The sequence below is a fragment of the Gopherus flavomarginatus genome, chromosome 1, assembly GCF_025201925.1.
Source record: "Gopherus flavomarginatus isolate rGopFla2 chromosome 1, rGopFla2.mat.asm, whole genome shotgun sequence".
NCBI classification, from domain to species: domain Eukaryota; kingdom Metazoa; phylum Chordata; order Testudines; family Testudinidae; genus Gopherus; species Gopherus flavomarginatus.
In genome coordinates this window covers 259719071-259737336 of record NC_066617.1, presented here as the reverse complement: position 1 = coordinate 259737336, position 18266 = coordinate 259719071, and the positions used below count along the sequence as shown (strand labels likewise).

The following is an 18266-nucleotide window of genomic DNA, read 5'->3' as shown; positions in this document are numbered from 1 at the left end:
TAGTATAAAATAGCACATTTTTCATAAATCTTGGAAATGGAATGAAATGGAAAGAAATTGTAGCTCATTTAATCTTTGCATGTCTGCCCTTCCCTCATGCAACCAACCAGCGGCCTCTGGTGCAGCATGCTGGAAATCTACTGTCACTTCATTTGAATAAGAAACTTCAGCTCATCTGCTCCTGAGCTGTATGCTCTCTCTTACAGAGTAAGCAGCAGCTGCTCCCTCGTATTTTGTCTGTGTTCGTCTCTCAGGTCCCCTTCACATCATTTTCCAGTTCTCTTCTCTGTGCCATCTATCTGAAGAATCTCTAGAGCATGAGATATTCAGATATTGCATCATTATCACAGCTTTTAAAATGGATATATGTGTAGGTGTTAAAAGGTATGATGATGGTATCCTGAACCATAAATATTGTATGCTACAAAAAGCAATGTTCATTTAGGGTAGTTGAGGTGATTTTATTTCAAGGTGCATGTAGTGAGGAATCAAAGGAAAAAATCTAGTATCAACTACTCAAAGATATTTAAAAAAAAAAATCAGTGAAGTTTATACATACCTAAGTTTCCATGATGGATATCCCATTCTTACTTGTCCTGTTACCAGCCTGATGCATTCATCAGTGTCCATGAAGACATGTGACTCCAAGAACTAGAGAGGAGGGAGGTCAGAAAGATGGCAGTTAAGACTCTGAAGATAGCATCAGTGCTCTCATGGGAAACAGTACAGTGATACACTAACTGTGCTGCAGTTTTTCTTTACACAAAGAAAAGAACCAATGAGCTTTTGGGCTGAGTGTTCTGATTATGTGTATTTTGCTTGTGTGCAGTCTGAAATATGTGTGCATGAGCAAAATAAACTGATATCCAAATAGTTTGTCCTAGCTGGATCATGATACAACGAAATACATTACCTATAATGACTTTTGATCTTTTTTTATAGATGTTTGGAAACTGGACCTTTGGAACGCTGGTGTTTACTGTGCTAGTATTTACAGTTACATTGAAGGTCAGATATTCTATATTAATATTTCATCTACTGAGACTCTTTGGGATCCCCATCAATAGCTACAGTTGTCCCCTATCCTGTTTACTAAAACCAACTCTCTCCATGTGGTATTTTGATATAATCCTACTTACGGAGAACTGAACACGGTTTCCTTTGGAGTTTGTTGATTCTGCTCCTGTCCAGAGCTGTTGGCATGTGAAGCTATAAAAAACTCTGTACATTGATTGAATCTGTGCAGGGTTACTGGCAGCTCGAGGGTGAAGGATTTAGCTGGAGTTCCAAAGTTGGATCTTGACATGATATCACATTGTTACCAATGAATTGCCAGATTTTTCCTGTTTGTGGTTTGGTTTGGTTTGGTTTTTTTAAGTTCAGCTTTTTAGGTTGGTATGGTGATGTTTCCCTTTTCTGATGCCTTATCAAAGTTGGTTTATGTTTAAATATACTGATTTCTTACATATTCTGTATAATGAAATGGAAATTTCTGTACAGAAATGCACATATACTTATATTTTGTTTGGATTCTTTTTATGACTTTTTAGCCAGGGTATTCAAAATAGCTGATTTTACTGAGTTCATTGTTGGAATACTTTCTCCAGTAGATTTTCACTGTCAAAAGAGAGAAGCGTTGGGCATTCATGACTTGTATTTCTATCATTCGATAAGTACAGCCTATTAGATTAAAAGAGAGCATCAATAATGAACATCGCTATGTAATTATTTGTTATAAGGGAGGAGAGAATTCTTTTAATGGTTGAAGCAGTTTATAATTGCCAATTTTCAGTAATTATATACGTAAGTTTGTAACTGATATAAACTAGGACAGTTACAGCCTAATTATAAAGAGGAACAAGAGGGAGGACGGTGAAACAATCATTTGGGGCTGCGCTAGTAATATCTCAATGTTATAATTTCCTAATGAATAGTCAAGCCTTTGTCATGACATATACTGGATCTCAATACAGAACACAAAGATTAGTGCTTAGGTATGGGAACTTTCTTAACTATCATAGAAATAGAAAGGTATCGTTGTTCCCTACAGTTCTGCATAGAGTTCTCAGATTAATTCTTTAAATAGTTCATTGATTTTCTTTGTACCTCATCTCCTGTTGAGTCTTCTATCACTTCTAAAAAATAATATAAACACCAAGATGACCTGTTTTCTTTCAGCTTGCACTAGATACACACTACTGGACATGGATAAACCACTTTGTGATCTGGGGATCGCTGCTGTTCTACATTATCTTTTCCCTCCTCTGGGGAGGAATTATCTGGTAGGAACCTAGTGTGAATTGTATTGCAAAGGTTATTTTCACAAGCTTAAAATAAGTTTATATATTCAACTGTTTCTTTTTCCAATTAAAATTCATTTCAGCTTTTATCTGTACTATAATTTACAATATAAGTTACCAACTTAAACATGTCAGTCATGGCAATTAATGAATAGTTGGCTTTTCTTTAGGTTAATAGCTGCTAAAAATGTTCTTAAAGAAGAGAAGAGTAATAGCACTCAGACAGAGTCAGTAAGCACCTGAGTTTCTGGTTGGTCTATTGTTTTAAGAAACCAAAAACTCTATTTTTAATCAAGGCTTAAGTACATATTGAAGAGGTCCCCTATTGTGCTAATATACATACTGCAGTACATTTTATACTCATTTGTAAAACGAGTTCATGTTAAAAGGTAAGGAGTTATGTTGAATTTCAGACACTAGCTAAATGTGTTAGTAATACTACATTTGTTATGATAGCTAAATATTCCTGCTGTTCATTAGATGTGAATAACATTTTAGCAAATGTTTTTCCTTTCTGCCGCCTTTTCTTAAAATATATATATTATTATTGCAGAATTTGTGCACCACCTACTGGAACTTTTGTTACCTTACTTGTGTATTTTTATGAATACATTCTGGCAAGATTTAATATCCACCCCAGCAAGGAAAATGGAAAGGAAAATTCATATTACAAAACTATTGGATGTATATAGGAGAGAATGTTTGTCAAGAGACTTGTCTGGTTTCATGCTTTTGGCTGCAAACAGATGAGAAAGGCGTATGGCTTTAGATAATACTTTTTAAAAGCTATAAAATGGCTTAAGCTTTATCCACATTTAAATTTTAACAGGTTTAAATCAGTTTTTATATAATTGAAAAATCACTATCAATTTAATTACATTATTAAAATTTGTGGGGAGGAGAATAAACATGCATGTTATAAATATCTTGATTCTCATTCTCCACCCACATACTTCCTATGGGATTCCCATGCCCAATGAACTTTTGACTACCTTCTGGATGGGAAACCTGTGTCATTTATCTCCAACACATGCACATTCTGACCCTCTTACTCCTTTGTTTTCTTAACTGAGTGAGCCAGCTGGTTCCCCTCGCAATCTATAAATGGAGAAGGGAACTGTTGCTAGCTTGTATCTTGCATACCAATTTGGGGCCGGAAAAGCTGGGAAGGGAGGTCTGCTTCCCTCTACCCCTAGATCAGGAAGAATCTTCTGGGAGGCAGCCTATCCAGTTCTTATTTCTGCAAAAGCAGGGCTCAAGGTTCCTGTTGGCCCTGTTCCTCCCTTTTGAACTGGGTCTATATGACTGAGGTCAGGGCCAGCTCCACCGTTTTTGCCACCCCAAGCAGTGAAAAAAAAAGAAGCCACGACTGACGGCACGCTGCCTCCGCTTTGTTCTTCATCGGCAATTTGGTGGCAGGTCCTTCCCTCCAAGAGGGACCCGCCGTCAAAGAGCCGGACAGGCTGCCCTTTGCATTGGCCACTCCAGGCACCTGCTTGCTGCACTGGTGCCTGGAGCCGGCCCTGACTGAGGTTCCCCAGGTTAATGACCTGGATGTAGAAATAGAAGGCAAATTTGCAGATGATACAAAGCTGAGAGAGGGGTTGCCAACACTTTGGAGAATGGAGCTAAAATTCAGAGGGATCTTGATAAACTGAAGAACTGGGCAATAGACAACAAAATGAAATTCAAAAAAGATAAATGTAAAGTGCTACACTTAAGGGAAAAAAACATGCAGAATGGGGGATAACTGGCTTGGCATCAGCACTGCTAAGAAGGATCTGGGAGTTGTGGTGGGTCACAACCTCAACAGGAGTCAGCAATGTGTTACTGTTGCAAAAAAAGCAAATGCAATTTTAGATTGCATTAACAGAGGCATAGCTTGCAAGTCATGGGAGATTAGGCCTCAGCTGGAATACTGTGTACGATTTTGGTCACCAATGTATAGAAAGGATGTAGAGAAATTGGAAAGGATCCAGAGGCGAGCGACAAAGATGATCAAAGGGATGAAATGCAAGCCATATGAGCAAAGGCTGAAGGGACTGGGAATATTCTGTTTGGAAAAAAAGAGATTGTGGGAGGGGACATGATAGCAGTCTTCAAATACTGGAAAGGCTGCCATAAAAAAGACAGGAAAAAGCTGTTCTTTCTTGCCCCAGAGGGCAGGACATGAGGCAATGGGTTCAAACTACAGCATAGCAGATTTTGAGTAAATCTCAGGGGGAACTTTCTAACTGTAAGAATGGTAGGACAAAGGAACAGGCTGCCTAGGGAGGTAGTGGGAGCTCCTTCACTGGAGGTTTTCAAAAGAAGGCTGGATTGCCATCTGCCATGGATGTCCCTTTAACCTTTGTTGATAAAAGTGACAATTGTTCCTTAGTCACCATATGATCATGGCCATGCACAAATGGAGGTACAAAGAATGCGTCTGTGAGGGCAGCAGAGAAAATGAATGTATTGAGGATCTGGACAAGGAAATATATAGAGTCTAGGGACGTAGAAGGCATGAGATGGCTGTGGGAGGAATGTGGGAGGCAGCAGACAGACTCCAGAGGAATGCAGGAGAATGTGATGAGGAGGAGACTGAGGAGAAAGAGGAAAATATGGGAGGCAAATGAATGTAGGGAATAGATAGGGTACAGGACCATACAGGGAGAATAAGAATGTGGCTGTTCCCTAGCCTTTCAAAGGAGGGAAGGGGATAGAAAGGCAAGTTTTCCACGCACCAGCAGATAGATGAGGGTAAGTGGAGCCCTCTCCGATTAGTGAACAGGGAGGTTGAATTTTGACCCTGAGATAACATACAAGTTGTGGAGGGGAGGTGTTCTTCCCCCTAGAGATGAAAAAAATCAAAAGGCATGTGAAAATGTTATATGTTTTTTTATCCTAATTTTTAAGCCAATCATGAGTGGGGTCTTTTGGAGGCATTAGAGTCTGACTCATGATTTTTGAACATTTGGAGTTGGCAATGTTGAGGATGAGACTGGAACATTTGGAGAGGGAAGGGAGACCTGTTGAGTATCCCAGACCACGTCTATTCTGTGGTTAATTTGGGGGCTGGAGTTGCTGATAATCATTCTCCTTCAATGGCCAGAGGAAGAATGATTTAGGCTAAAATATTGTACAAACTACAGTGGTTTTGACACTAAGGGCTTGTCTATACTTACCGGGGGACCCGCTAAATCGACCACAGATCACTATCCTGTTAACTCCTGTACTCCACCACAGTGAGAAGAGTAAGTGGAGTCAACAGGAGAGCATCTCCCATTGACATCGCGTAGTGTTGACCCCGCAGTAAGTAGATCTAAGCTATGTCAACTTGAGTTACACTATTCACGTAACTCAAATTGCGTAGCTTAGATCCACTTTTCCCAGTAGTGTAGACAAGGCCTAAGCCAGGCAAAAGGTGGAGGCCATTCGAACTAAGCTTGTCTGAGTTTTCTGGTTTGTATGAATGTGAAATATGAAGTGAAACACCAATGGATGAACTCCCACAAACTGAAAAGTGAACTCTGTGCAAATTGGAAACCGTTTCACACAACTCTGCTACTCCAGTTTTTATATTTAACAATGTTGGGAATTTTTTTCTTAGATGGTCCATTGAGGTTTAATTTCTTTTTTTTCTTTTTCCCACTAGGCCTTTTCTCAATTATCAGAGGATGTACTATGTTTTCATGCAGATGCTGTCAAGTGGTCCTGCATGGCTGGGTATCATTTTGCTCATAACTGTCAGCCTTCTTCCAGATGTACTCAAGAAGGTTTTATGCAGACAGTTGTGGCCCACAGCAACAGAAAGAACCCAGGTAAAAATATCTATCTTAGTAGATTTAGTGATATTTACTATGAAAAGTTAGAGCCCTTTAGCATTTTAGAAGCAATAAATTGAGAGAATAGAAATCATGTTTGTTTAGTGATAAGTTTGTGCTAGTCATTTTCTGCAGTGTTGAAATTTCACTAAGACAGCTTTTTGATCAACTCTTCATAAATTATAAGACTGTTGAGAAATAGTTGATGGACTGATCCAGGCAGTTCATTACAGGTATATACAGTGGAAAACCATGTAAAGGCATTTCCTGAGCACAAAATAATGCCAATAGCAAGAAGGCAAGTTTTTTGTAACCAAATCCAAAGTAACTCTTTGCTAAAGAAGTTCCACTCCAATATCAAGAGAAGATTATAGGAATGTTTGTTTAATTAATCCAGGATTTGTAAATTTAAAGATTAATATGCATATGATGACTAAGTAGTTTAATACTGCTAAAATATCACATTATATGACCCATGTAATCTAATCATTTCCTTGGAAACTATATTACTCTTGTTTGCTGTCACTGGTGAGACTGTGGCTTTTACCAAAATTCATGTATTTAAACCAGTTGTTCTCAACATATTTACCATTTTGGGCCACATATGCAGCTCTCTCTGTTGTGTGGGCTGCATCCATACAATATATATACTACTCGTATGATGCAAAGGATATCACATGGGCCGCAGCTGTGTGATAATTGGGCTGCAAGTGGCCTGCGGGCCATGGGTTGAGAACCACTGATTTAAATATTACTAATTCATAATGCTGTTAGCTCTTTTCATCTGTAGTTAAACTTTATCTTTATTTTTGTTTCTTTCAATACTCTTTCTAGAATTAATAGTCACATATATGAGATGCATATATTCACAATATACTAAATTACAAACGCACTGACATGCACTGTAGTCACATCATTGAAAGACAAGCCTGTTTTCAGATCTCTACTTTCCCCATTCCTTTGATCAGCCAATAGGAGAAACTATTCTATAGTGTCAGTGCAAAATTCACTTACTGATGAATGAGAATGGAGCCAAACTCAGGTTGTTTGGATGATAGCTCACAGCACTACTGCCGAGGGCCATCAGGCCAGCTCCAACCTTAAAACTCTCATATCTGTAAGGCAACTCTCAGTGCCATTAGTCTGCATTCCCTGTATGTATAAAACTATAACTGACCCATTTCAAAAGGAAAACCAAGCTTGTAGGAACAGCAGAATATTGGAACAAGATTTCTGCACAGATCAGAGTGTAGCATTTTTCCGTTTGGACCTTTGAAGATAGGACTCTTCGGTACATGACTGCTACTTACAGAAGCTCACTATATCATCAATTCTCTGATCTCTATGTAGGCTGTAGGTGCTCAGGCTAAAAACACTAAGGAGAGAGCATGAGGATGGGTTATAAAACAAAGTAAAAAGAGGGTGGGGCGATGATGTATATCTAATGGCATTTCTCATTATGTGTTAATGTTGGAAAAGGAACCAGCTGGAAAGCAGAGTGTGGGCTTAACACTGGCAATGTTCATTTTTAATAAGCTCTAATATCACTAGAAAATCTTTAGCTTTTAACCAGATTTATCCCTTGTATTTGTTTCTTCTCTCTCTCTCTCTTTCCTCCTATCTTCCAACCTGCTTTTGCCTAAATAACCACTACCTTGCTTTAAACATACATGATGTGCACGATTACTTCCTACAATCTTCTGGGGAAATCAGACTAAACATCAGTGCCTTTCTGTTGAGCAGTCCACCATCTTTATGCTTTCTCAGACTTCAAGCAGTCTAAGTTTCTAATGGAATAAAAGGTGATTTTTTTTTCTGCCTTTCTGCATGCTTGGCCATTTCATTCAAAAGACAGTAGAAAGCTTAATTATCATCAACACCTGTTTACTGTTATCATTGTCTCCACTTCTGACTCACATATAAACTACTATACTTCAGAGAAAAATACTTTTCAGAATAGTTTTTTCCTCCTCATGTTTATCCTAAAATGTTTACATATCATTAGTGGTTATCTGAGTCATCTTTGTCACAAAAAGAACAGGAGTACTTGTGGCACCTTAGAAACTAATACATTTATTTGAGCATAAGCTTTCATGGGCTACAGCAATGTTACAACAAAAAAACTTCAAAAAAGACTCCAATGAGAGACTGCTGAATTGGAATTAATTTGCAAAATGGACACCATTAAATTAGGCTTGAATAAAGACCGGGAATGAATGGGTCATTACACAAAGTAAAACTATTTCCCCATGTTTATCTCCCTCCCTCTTCTCCCCCCCCACCGTTCCTCACAACTGCTTGTCAGCTGCTGCAAATGGACCATTTTAATTTACCAGTACAAAAAGGTTTTTTTCTCCTGCTGGTAATAGCTCACCTTAACTGGTCACTCTTGTTAGAGTGTGTATGGTAACACTCATTGTTTTATGTTCTCTGTGTGTATGTGTGTGTATCTATCTTCCTACTGTATTTTCCACTGCATGCATCCGATGAAGTGGGCTGTAGCCCATGAAAGCTTATGCTCAAATAAATTTGTTAGTCTCTAAGGTGCCACAAGTACTCCTGTTCTTTTTGCAGATACAGACTAACATGGCTGCTACTCTGAAACTGATCTTTGTCACAGTCATTCAGATTTTATGCAGCATTATTTCTGCTTCAGGAATCAAAGATCTGTGACTGTTTCCCTCCTTTCTGAAGCACCGATGTTTCTGTAGATGAATGCACATAGTGCTTGCATTGTAACTGACTAAGTTGACTCTTCACCACGCAAAGAAGTGATGAAGCCCTTAGGCAAGATGATATTGGTTTTACCATTATTTCTAACTTAATACAGAAATGATGGTATTAAGCCATTTAACGGCTCTTTTGTAATGTGTCTACTTCACTACCGTGGTGAAAAATGCTGCAACTCTGATCATTTGTTCTGCAGCCATTATTTCCAGCAAACATATTTCATTTTTTAAAGGAAATTTTCCTTGTATTCTATTTCATGAAATCTTATGTTGCTTTCTAGAAAGAAAAAAGAATCTATAAGATCAGAAACAACTGTTGAATTCAAAATATTTAAATTAACAAAAATGTAGGAAATAGACTAGTGAAAAATGCCCTTTTATAGAACAATTTAAGGTGAAATCATGTCCGCATTAAAGTCAATAGCAAAGCTTTCATGGACTTCAGTGGGGCCAGTCTCTATTACAGATTTCATATTCATATATTCTGACTGACCAGCATAATAAATAGAATTTTTCCTTTTTTTTTTAAAGTTGTAATTTAAAAATGAGTTGTTGCATAAGTCACAGGGAGGACATATGAAATTAATTTCGAAGTTCAAATTTTTGGCTAAAATTCTCTTCGAAATATACTAGAATTGGTTTGAACTAGCAGCTTGAACAGCAATGATTTTTAGTTTTTGCATCCCTTAAAATGATAAAGCCTTCTTTAAAATATAGTTTAGAGGGCTTCTGCAACAGCTGAAAATATACGGAATCAATTGTGGCTCTACGGAACTTTCTATTTCTAACCTAGAGATTATTTGTGTGGGTGAGCAGCTATTTACCATCCATTACCATTAAAAAACGTCATTTAAAGTCTGTCACTATTTGAAGTTCAATACGAGAGGGGTGTTGTTTATGCTATCTACCTTCCTTCACTGGGATAAAGCAATCAATACTTCTGCAAAAGCTTTGGAGGAATCTATTGCTATGAGTAACTTTAGGCACCTCTCAGACAAGTAAGCTCAATAATTACAGTGAGACTACTTGCCTGTGTGAGGCAAGCTGAATTTGGCCCTTTAATTTGAAATTACACGTGTATGGTGTTTTTCTCTGTTATCTATCATACACTGTGGTCCTGTGTTATACGCAAACTGCATTAATTTATTTCATTTCCACTACCATTATTCCTTCTTCCCTCTAACTAACAGCAGAAATGTCTAATATCTGGCAACATTCATTTGAAAAATGCAAAAGCTCTTCGTCCCACTTTTTATTCGCTCTGTAATTTTACATTTTAACTCATTTAAAAAAACACCTTTTCCCTTCCATTTGGTTGCTGACAGATATTTTCTCTTTAGTATTTTGCTTCAGTCCCAATCTCAGGTCATCCACCTTGTTATGAAATCTTTGCCCTTTGTTGTTTCTAGAGGAGCCAAAATGGTACTTTGCTTTAGAAAGGAATAATAAGGACTCTACATACTTCCACTTTCCTATGAGTATAGCCTGTTGAACTAGAGTGTTTATATTATGTCAGTGACCAATAAACTATTATTTTTGTCGAGTTGTTGGCTTCTTCCCTTTTGAGAAAAAAAAGAGGACAAGATTCTACCTTTGAAGAACTTGAATCACATGACAACTACTGACCCTTTCCCTGTATCTGAACGAGTAGTCTTCAAGTTGACCTCCTGTAGCACCAACCCTCATCAGTTTCAAGTGCAACTGTCTACTTCTTCAGTACAGAATCATTCTGCAAAGTAGTAAAGGGGACCATTTGCTCCTTAATTTTGGTGGCTGAGCACTTTGAGCTGACATCTCATAAATAAGGCTACAATTTTTGTCACAGAGGTCGTGGAAGTCACAGAATCCATGATTTCCATGGGCCTCCATGACTTCAGCATGCGGTGGCTGGGAGCTACGGGATTTGTCTGAGTTCTAAGCTGCTGCAGGTGGTTGGGGTATCCTGCAGCTCCTGAGTAGCGGGAGTCCCTGGGAGCGCCTGACCATCAGAGCCACAGGTGACAGGGGAACTCCCTCAGCTCCTGGCCACCATGGATGGTGGGGGGACCCCGCAGCTCCAGCCGGAGCCCCTGCAGCTGTCCTGCCGCCGCAGATAGTGTGGGGACTCCGCAGCTCCCCATTTTGTCACCGATGTTTTTAGTAAAAGTCATGGACAGATCATTGGCTTCCGTGAAGTTTTCTTCATTACCCGTGACCTGTCCGTGACTTTTTCTAAAAATATCCATGACAAAATCTTAGCCTTACTCATAAATAAATATTCTACCAGCATAGCTAATAGCCTTGTTCAAGGACAATTTTGACATTCTTATAGGCACTGTGCTCTCAAGTCATTTGATTGTGTCATAAGGAAATCTCTTGTTAGTACAAAGAATTTTTTCTGCTGTAATTAATAGTCAAAAGAGTGCGGGAGAACATATACACATTACTAGTTAGTTATGGTACGCTGTATAGATCTCTGAGAGAGTGATTAGTATTTTATCAGTGGAGTTCAGAATGGGATTAAAGCCATTCTGAGTGGGCAGTATGGCTCAAGGAATTAACCCCAGGATTAGGAATATACATTTTGATTTAAACCTAACTTTTAAAAAAATCTATACTGGAAAATTTGTTGCTTTATATGACCTTGATACAACAGTCAGATTTTTATTCTTTATATCTTGAGCAATTCACTCATTTCCCTCATGTATTCAGCAGTAGTCTCAGTGTTTTTCCTCATCCTTGCAGAAGAGTATGAAACATAAAACAACTCTAAATGCACTGGCGAACAGCGATGGGCCACTTCTTGAAGGAACTCTTTCAGCTTCCGAGGCATAATTAGATCAATGCTAGGTAACAGTATTGCACATGTTGCCAGTTTGAAGTCATTTTTATTGGTGTGCTGTGCTATTTACAACTAAACCTATTTCCTCCAGAGTTTTTGTTGTGCCTTACCAGTTTTGAGATATAATATCATGACCATTTTCTTGGATATCCAAGTTTTTGTATGATGTATGTCATATCACAGGTAAAGTCTTTTTGTCTCAGACACAAGTATTGTATGACAATTGCTTTTATATTTATAAACTACTTGTTCTCAGGCTATATCTTGGGTGCTGAATACATAGTATACAGAGAAACAATACTTATCCATTAGCAGTTTATTCGTCATAGCCCAGGTTCTTCTCAGACACGTGTATAGACCAGATACAGACAAAACAAGATGTTAGACATACAGAGTCTTAAAAATACTCTAAGTATTACTGAAAACTCAAACATGGAGCTCCATGTATTATGTCTCTTGTATGATATATATTCTTGGATGAAAAACTGCATTAGAATGGCATAAAGATTGAAAGTACATAGCAGTAATTTTATGGTAAAAAAAATTCACACGGGGATTTTGTAATTATCTCGAAAATAGGCATTATAAACCCAGAAAATTTGGAGTTTAACATGTTTTGATTTCTTTTAAGTTTAAAGTTAAGGTACAGAAAAGCATAGTTAAAGCACAGGAAGAACCTTAATTCTGCCCTGTAGTGATGTTATGCAATAACAATATAGTTACAATTAATGCATTATTCTAGTGCAGGGGTCAGCAGCCTTTCAGAAGTGGTATACCGAGTCTTCATTTATTAGCTCTAATTTAAGGTTTTGCGTGCCAGTAATACATTTTAATGTTTTTTAGAAGGTCTCTTTCTATAAGTCTATAATATATAATTAAACTATTGTTGTATGTAAAGTAAATAAAGTTTTTAAAATGTTTAAGAAGCTTCATCTAAAATTAAATTAAAATGCAGAGCCCCCTGGACCGGTGGCCGGGACCCAGGCAGTGTGAGTGCCACTGAAAATCAGCTCACATGCCACCTTCAGCACATGTGCCATAGGTTGTCTGCCCCTGTTCTAGTGTCTGAGGTCCCTGATTAGATTAAACTGCTTTTCAGGGTTTTTTTCCTCTCCTGGTGTCGCTACAGAAGTCACCATGGGGAACCTGTGAGGGGGGTCAGGAAGGGTGAGTGGAAATATAGAAGGTGAAGGGGTGTTCATTGGTCTTCAAGGATAGTTGTGGGAGAGAGTGTTATGTATGAGAAGGATCTTGTTTTGAGGAGACCAGGGCTATGTATCAAGCAGGGACCTGGAGTGGGGACAGAATTCCTGTGTGCCCAGGGCCAGTGTTTTTTCCCATGGTACTACTGAAAAAGCAGCATAGGGCATGAGCTCTTCAAGCACAAAGACATTGAGACTCAGCACCTGGGTCTCCAGTGTCTCCAGTCTCATTAATACCAGCTGTCTTACCCAAACAAACTCCCACCTGGACCCATCCATATACCTTGCTTCCTACTTTACCTCTTCCCATGGTCACCTCACCATTTCCTGGCACCAGAAAACAGTGTGGGTAATCAAGGGGAGGTCAGAGTGACAGTGTGTGAAGAGAGTGATAGCAGTGTGGGGGAGCCAAGGGGAAGCATGCAGGGAAGTGGGGTGGGGGGCGGAGTCAGCTGTGTTTTTAGATATCTTGTAGGCCTGCAGAACAAAAAACGGGCGCTTTATACCATTCTTAGGAGAGTTTCCAAATTTTGCACTGTGGACACGCACATAACTTGTTTCTAGCCCTGGACGATCTCAAAATAGACCTTGAGCTCATGACATTTTATGTATAGAAGAACACATCATTTTTACAGCTATTTAGGGTAACTGGCTTTGCGGGTTGAGGGATATAAAATATAGTTCCTGTACACCTTTTTTTTTTAAATCCTTTAAAAACATTTATAAAATAATTTCCCATAAGATGCAATGTATACTTATCTGGTTTTTTCCTTCTTAATTAGTGCCTGTATTTGGTCTATATATGTTAAAAAGATTCTGGGCTATATTAAATACCCCTGTGCTGAATAATTCCCTGTATTTGTCTCACCGTTTGTCTTCAGAGAGTGATTATACTGTGGAATTAAAAAGAGACCCTTATTGCTGCCCTTGAGCCTATACAAGTAGTATTTGAGGAATGTGATTGTTATGAAAGAAATAATGTCTCAGGCAGCTTTTATAAACAGAAAGGGGGTGAACTGACTAACATTGATGTTTTTTACCTCCTTTTGCCAGAGGTAGGTTTTATTAATGATTTATTTATTAATGGTTTATTCATTACTCTTGAGAAAGTGACTGATCGCATTGGCTTGAATAATACTTCAGGTTTATTTTCCTCTCTATCATATAGCTTCTTTACTCCATAAATATTAGTTATGTGTGCATTTGCAGAGGAGAACAGACCACTGCTTCGGGAAGGCCCGAAGCAAATTTCCCCTCAGTCAGTGCATGTGTACTTCAGTCTCGTCATGCGATGCTGCTATTATTGTAGTCCTGAGTATTTCCTGGGTAGATATTACCCGTTGTGCTAGGTTTTGGGGTGATTTTGTAGCATAGATAAATGTTAATGGAAGATTAGACTAAGATAATATTGTGATGTGTGGTATAAATTGCCTTAATAGATCCATATGTAACCCAAGCAAGATCTAAATTTAGATCTGCAGAAGTAAAGAGCTAGTGCATTTAACCCTACTGTGCATTCTCATCAATTAACATAAACTAGTTGAGGAGAATTCTCTCTGTTTGGAAATGCTGGACAAAATATATGAAATTATTCTGGCCTTTTTAAAATTCCTGCACGCTGATAAAAGGTCAAGGATTAAAAGATATTTAAAGCAGTATAGCAAAATATAATGTAAACTGGTAATAATTCTCAAATTGAAAATGATCCTTCTAACCCATACTCTGTTCTTTAATGAGCACATTTTCAACTTCATGTATGAAGAATAGCTGGCTCTCTAATCTTTAAGTCTAATGTAAAATTAATCATGTAAAAATTGGCTGATTGCTCATCACTTTGGGTTTGCCTCTTTGATTGAAACAAACAAGCCAGACAGTGGTGCTCTTTTGAGCAGTATGTGTGTGCCAAAGGCATAGTGCCTCTCTGAAATTTTTTTTAGGATATTTAGCTATTTTATTGTCCACTTACTGTGTATTATTTCTGTTTTCTTGACAGATTATGTCCAGGCACTGTCGGGACCACACTTCAGAATTTACACCTCTTGCCTCTCTGAAAAACCCAAGATATAGGAGCAATGACTGCAGCAATTCCCCAGCCAGGAGGTCTAATTCTCATTCTAAAAAAAGGATGTTTACGCACTGGAGAGGCAATGATTATTCAATACTTCCATCTATCTTTGGCTATTCAAATAACCGTTGCAATTCCAGTGCAAGATACTGCTACAGTGGGTCAGGTTTGGAAACATCCGTATGACAGATCACCAATTCAAGGCTTTAAGAACTGCATTTTTCTTTCTTTTTTGCAAAAACAGGAAACATGTCACAGAACTGTACTACAGTACACTTGGGTTTTCCTGTCTGAAATAATGTTCAGACAAATAGGATCAAGAGCTATAAGTATGAATCTTTCCAGGCCTGTTGGCCCCTTTTTTATGTTTTGAACTGCTGCAGCAATGAAAAATCCGCACAGTCTGGTACTGTGAGACTGATAGCACTAGAAATTCTCTTCATGCTGTATCAAGATGTTTGTGCGTTTGTTGCTTCTGTTGTCATTAGTCATTTTCTGTATTACTTGAAGTGTATAGTTTGTCAATGACCTACATTTTGAGATCAACAGTTTCAGTTTTCAGCCAGAAGCAATGACCTCAGATAACTCCACTGAAAGTCACTTAAAGAATATTTAACAAGTGCTGCTTCTGATTTTCCTCTTTACTTTTTTCTTTCTTTGCTCTTTCTGTAGAACAAACTGAGCAAATCTGCGCAAATCTACTTTCAGGAAACACTCTCTACTATTCACTTCCTTGTAAGTGACCAAATCAGGGCTACTATGGTTTTAAGTTAGTTTCCCCTGTAGAAAGGTAGACAAAATACATTTTGCTTAGACTAGATACACACCATATGGAGTCAAGCTGGCTGTCAAATACATAAAGCCATCATTATTGATATTTACTCAGTTACTGAATTTAAGACTTTAGCCTAAAATGTCTGAATTTAAGAATAAATTAACCAGTGCTCCTATCACCCAGCTACCTCTCTGGAAAATTGTATGTGCATGATTCTAAAGTATAAATATTAGAAAGGATTGATGGGTTAAGCTTTTTCCTGTCAATGATAGGAAATAGTTGTTCATAACCAATCTTTTATGCTACTCAAATAGGATTTTTTTAATATCTCCATTTTTGATCTTTGATTCTTATTTTAACTTAATGGCTAATGGGTCCACTATATGTATCTTATTATGAAGAAGCCAGTATACGTTTGTTAGTCTTTTGAGACTTAACCACTAGATGGCATGTGTCTGTTACTGTGGGTTAAAACATATTTCTGGTAGAAATGAGTCTGACTACAAGATGTATGAATTATTTAAAGCATTATAGCCAGCTTGTGCTTCCAGTCTCTCTGCAGCATTAATTTTACCTTGCACTGGTTTTACTTAGATATGTACTTGCTTGTTTTTTGTCCAGTGTTTTATTTGGGGTGTAAAAATGCCTCAAGGTTTAATCTAACACTGATCAATTTTAATGTACCCATAGTAAATAACAGATTAATAAGCATTTCCATGAATGTTTCTGGCAGGCCATTAGTTAAGTTTATTTCTAAATAGAAACTTAGTTTTTGGGATGAGAGCTGCTGCCTTTATTAGAAATATTGGCCAAGGCATTGTTTGCAGACTTTGTAATGCTGTAGGTAAGGGGGGAAAGGGGAGGCTTTCATTTTTGTGTAAAATAACTTAGAAGTACATGTTTTTTAAAATAAAAGTAAAATCAATTCATTAGGAAACGTTTCACACAAACATTTCCAATGAACTCTTCGTAAGAACCAGTGACCTACTGTTAAGAAACACTGGGAAAAACACCTAGAATTTTTAAAAAGTGAATTGTGAAAACTTTATTATACCAAAGATTAGAGAAAAGTCTGACAACCTCATTCATTGTCCTAAAGAATGATATTAGGACATCTCTACCATTTAATATGTAGCAGTTTTCGGTTTCAAACAATGCCATCATATTGGTCACATACTGTAATATTAATAAATATAAATATATTTATATTTACCATTGCATACTTGAATGTCGGTCAGTTAGAACTGTCCCCTACATAAAACACTGGTGTATATATTTTTTAAATAATCTTATATGGGTATACGTTTTATACCAGTAGTAGTGACAAATTTCCTGTGTGCAGTTAACAAATTATTTATAATGTATTTTTTAGAAATCTTAAAATTGCCTTTGCACTGAAATATTTTTCATACTGTAGCTATTTATAGATCTGGTTTATGCATACATCTGTTAACACACCATTTTTATTATTTTTAAATATCTGTTTTGAAGTCTCTCTTAATATTTATGAGTTTTGGCCACTTAAATTTTAACTGACAGAGGAATTGTGGCTGAATGTTAAAATTCTAAAGAATGTTTAAATTAGAAATTTAGGTCTCTTGCTCTATCAGTCTCACACAAACTACTGATGCTATTTGTTATAGTAGTGATTAGTGTGATACATTTTCTGCTTATATACTATTACTCTCACTTTTTTTTATTCTGTAAAGCCTCATCCTTTTTGATATTTTTCTCATTTCCATCCTTCAGCCTTAAATAAGAAGACTCTTGCTTGATCTTGAAAATGCTTCATTCCTGCACTGCCTACTAACAAAACAGTTTAGCAACCTTCTTACAGCCCAAATCTTACCTAGAAATCATTGAGAGAGATTTTATGTAGGCTGAAACACTTTGTGTTTGGGGAGTTGTTTAAAGGACAAAATAGTTTTATTTAAATAAATGTCATTTTCAGGAGAGAGAGAAAGATTTTGCATTTACTAAGTCAAAGCAGAAATATCTAATTAAAACTTTTAATTAAATAATTGTACTTTATTTATCTGCAAAAATATGCCATCTAAATGAAAAAGACATATGTTCTCAAAATTAATTGCCACTTGATACATCTTTGCTTCAGTCCCTTGTTACTATTGCCAACCTAGTCCAGTGCAGCAGATGTTAAACTCAAGAGTTTCATTGTAAATGGATCAGATAGGACACACACATGTAAATGTAAGTTATATCTAAATAACATTAGAAGGTTGTATTATTAATGGGACATGGTCATTTTATGGACTTTTGTATGATGAAATAAATTTCAGGAAGAAAATAAGAACAATCTATATAACTTCTTCACTTGCCTTGTTTAAATTGTTGCAGCTTTAACAACAAAATATCTCCATAACTGCTTTTATAAATGTATTGGAATTGGTAGGCACCAATTAAATGTTTGTGAAGACTTAGAAAGTATTTCAAGCTTCTTAGCTACTGAAGTTCATGTATTCCTGCAGTGAGTAGTAGCAAAATACTGGAATCATTTTCACTGTATGGCACACAATAATTAATATTATTTGTTCAACCGCTTAATATAAA

The 18266-nt window shown here is 37.2% G+C and overlaps 1 protein-coding gene across 4 annotated transcripts in view; it reads left to right on the top strand.

Annotated features, from left to right (window-relative positions):
• Positions 1–15792, top strand: part of ATP11A (ATPase phospholipid transporting 11A) — a 267235-nt gene extending 251443 nt beyond the window's left edge. For 2 of the 4 annotated variants that reach the window (XM_050947517.1, XM_050947527.1), the window contains exons 26-29: positions 943–1008; positions 2179–2282; positions 5938–6103; positions 14852–15792. In XM_050947517.1, the coding sequence (XP_050803474.1) occupies positions 943–1008; positions 2179–2282; positions 5938–6103; positions 14852–15109 (594 nt within the window). In that variant the 3' untranslated portion in view covers positions 15110–15792. Of the gene's footprint in view, positions 1–942; positions 1009–2178; positions 2283–5937; positions 6104–7819; positions 7909–11559; positions 11665–14851 lie in introns of all 4 variants that reach the window. The other 2 variants (XM_050947547.1, XM_050947537.1) reach the window with 2 other exon arrangements.
• The last annotated feature ends 2474 nt before the right edge of the window (positions 15793–18266 follow it).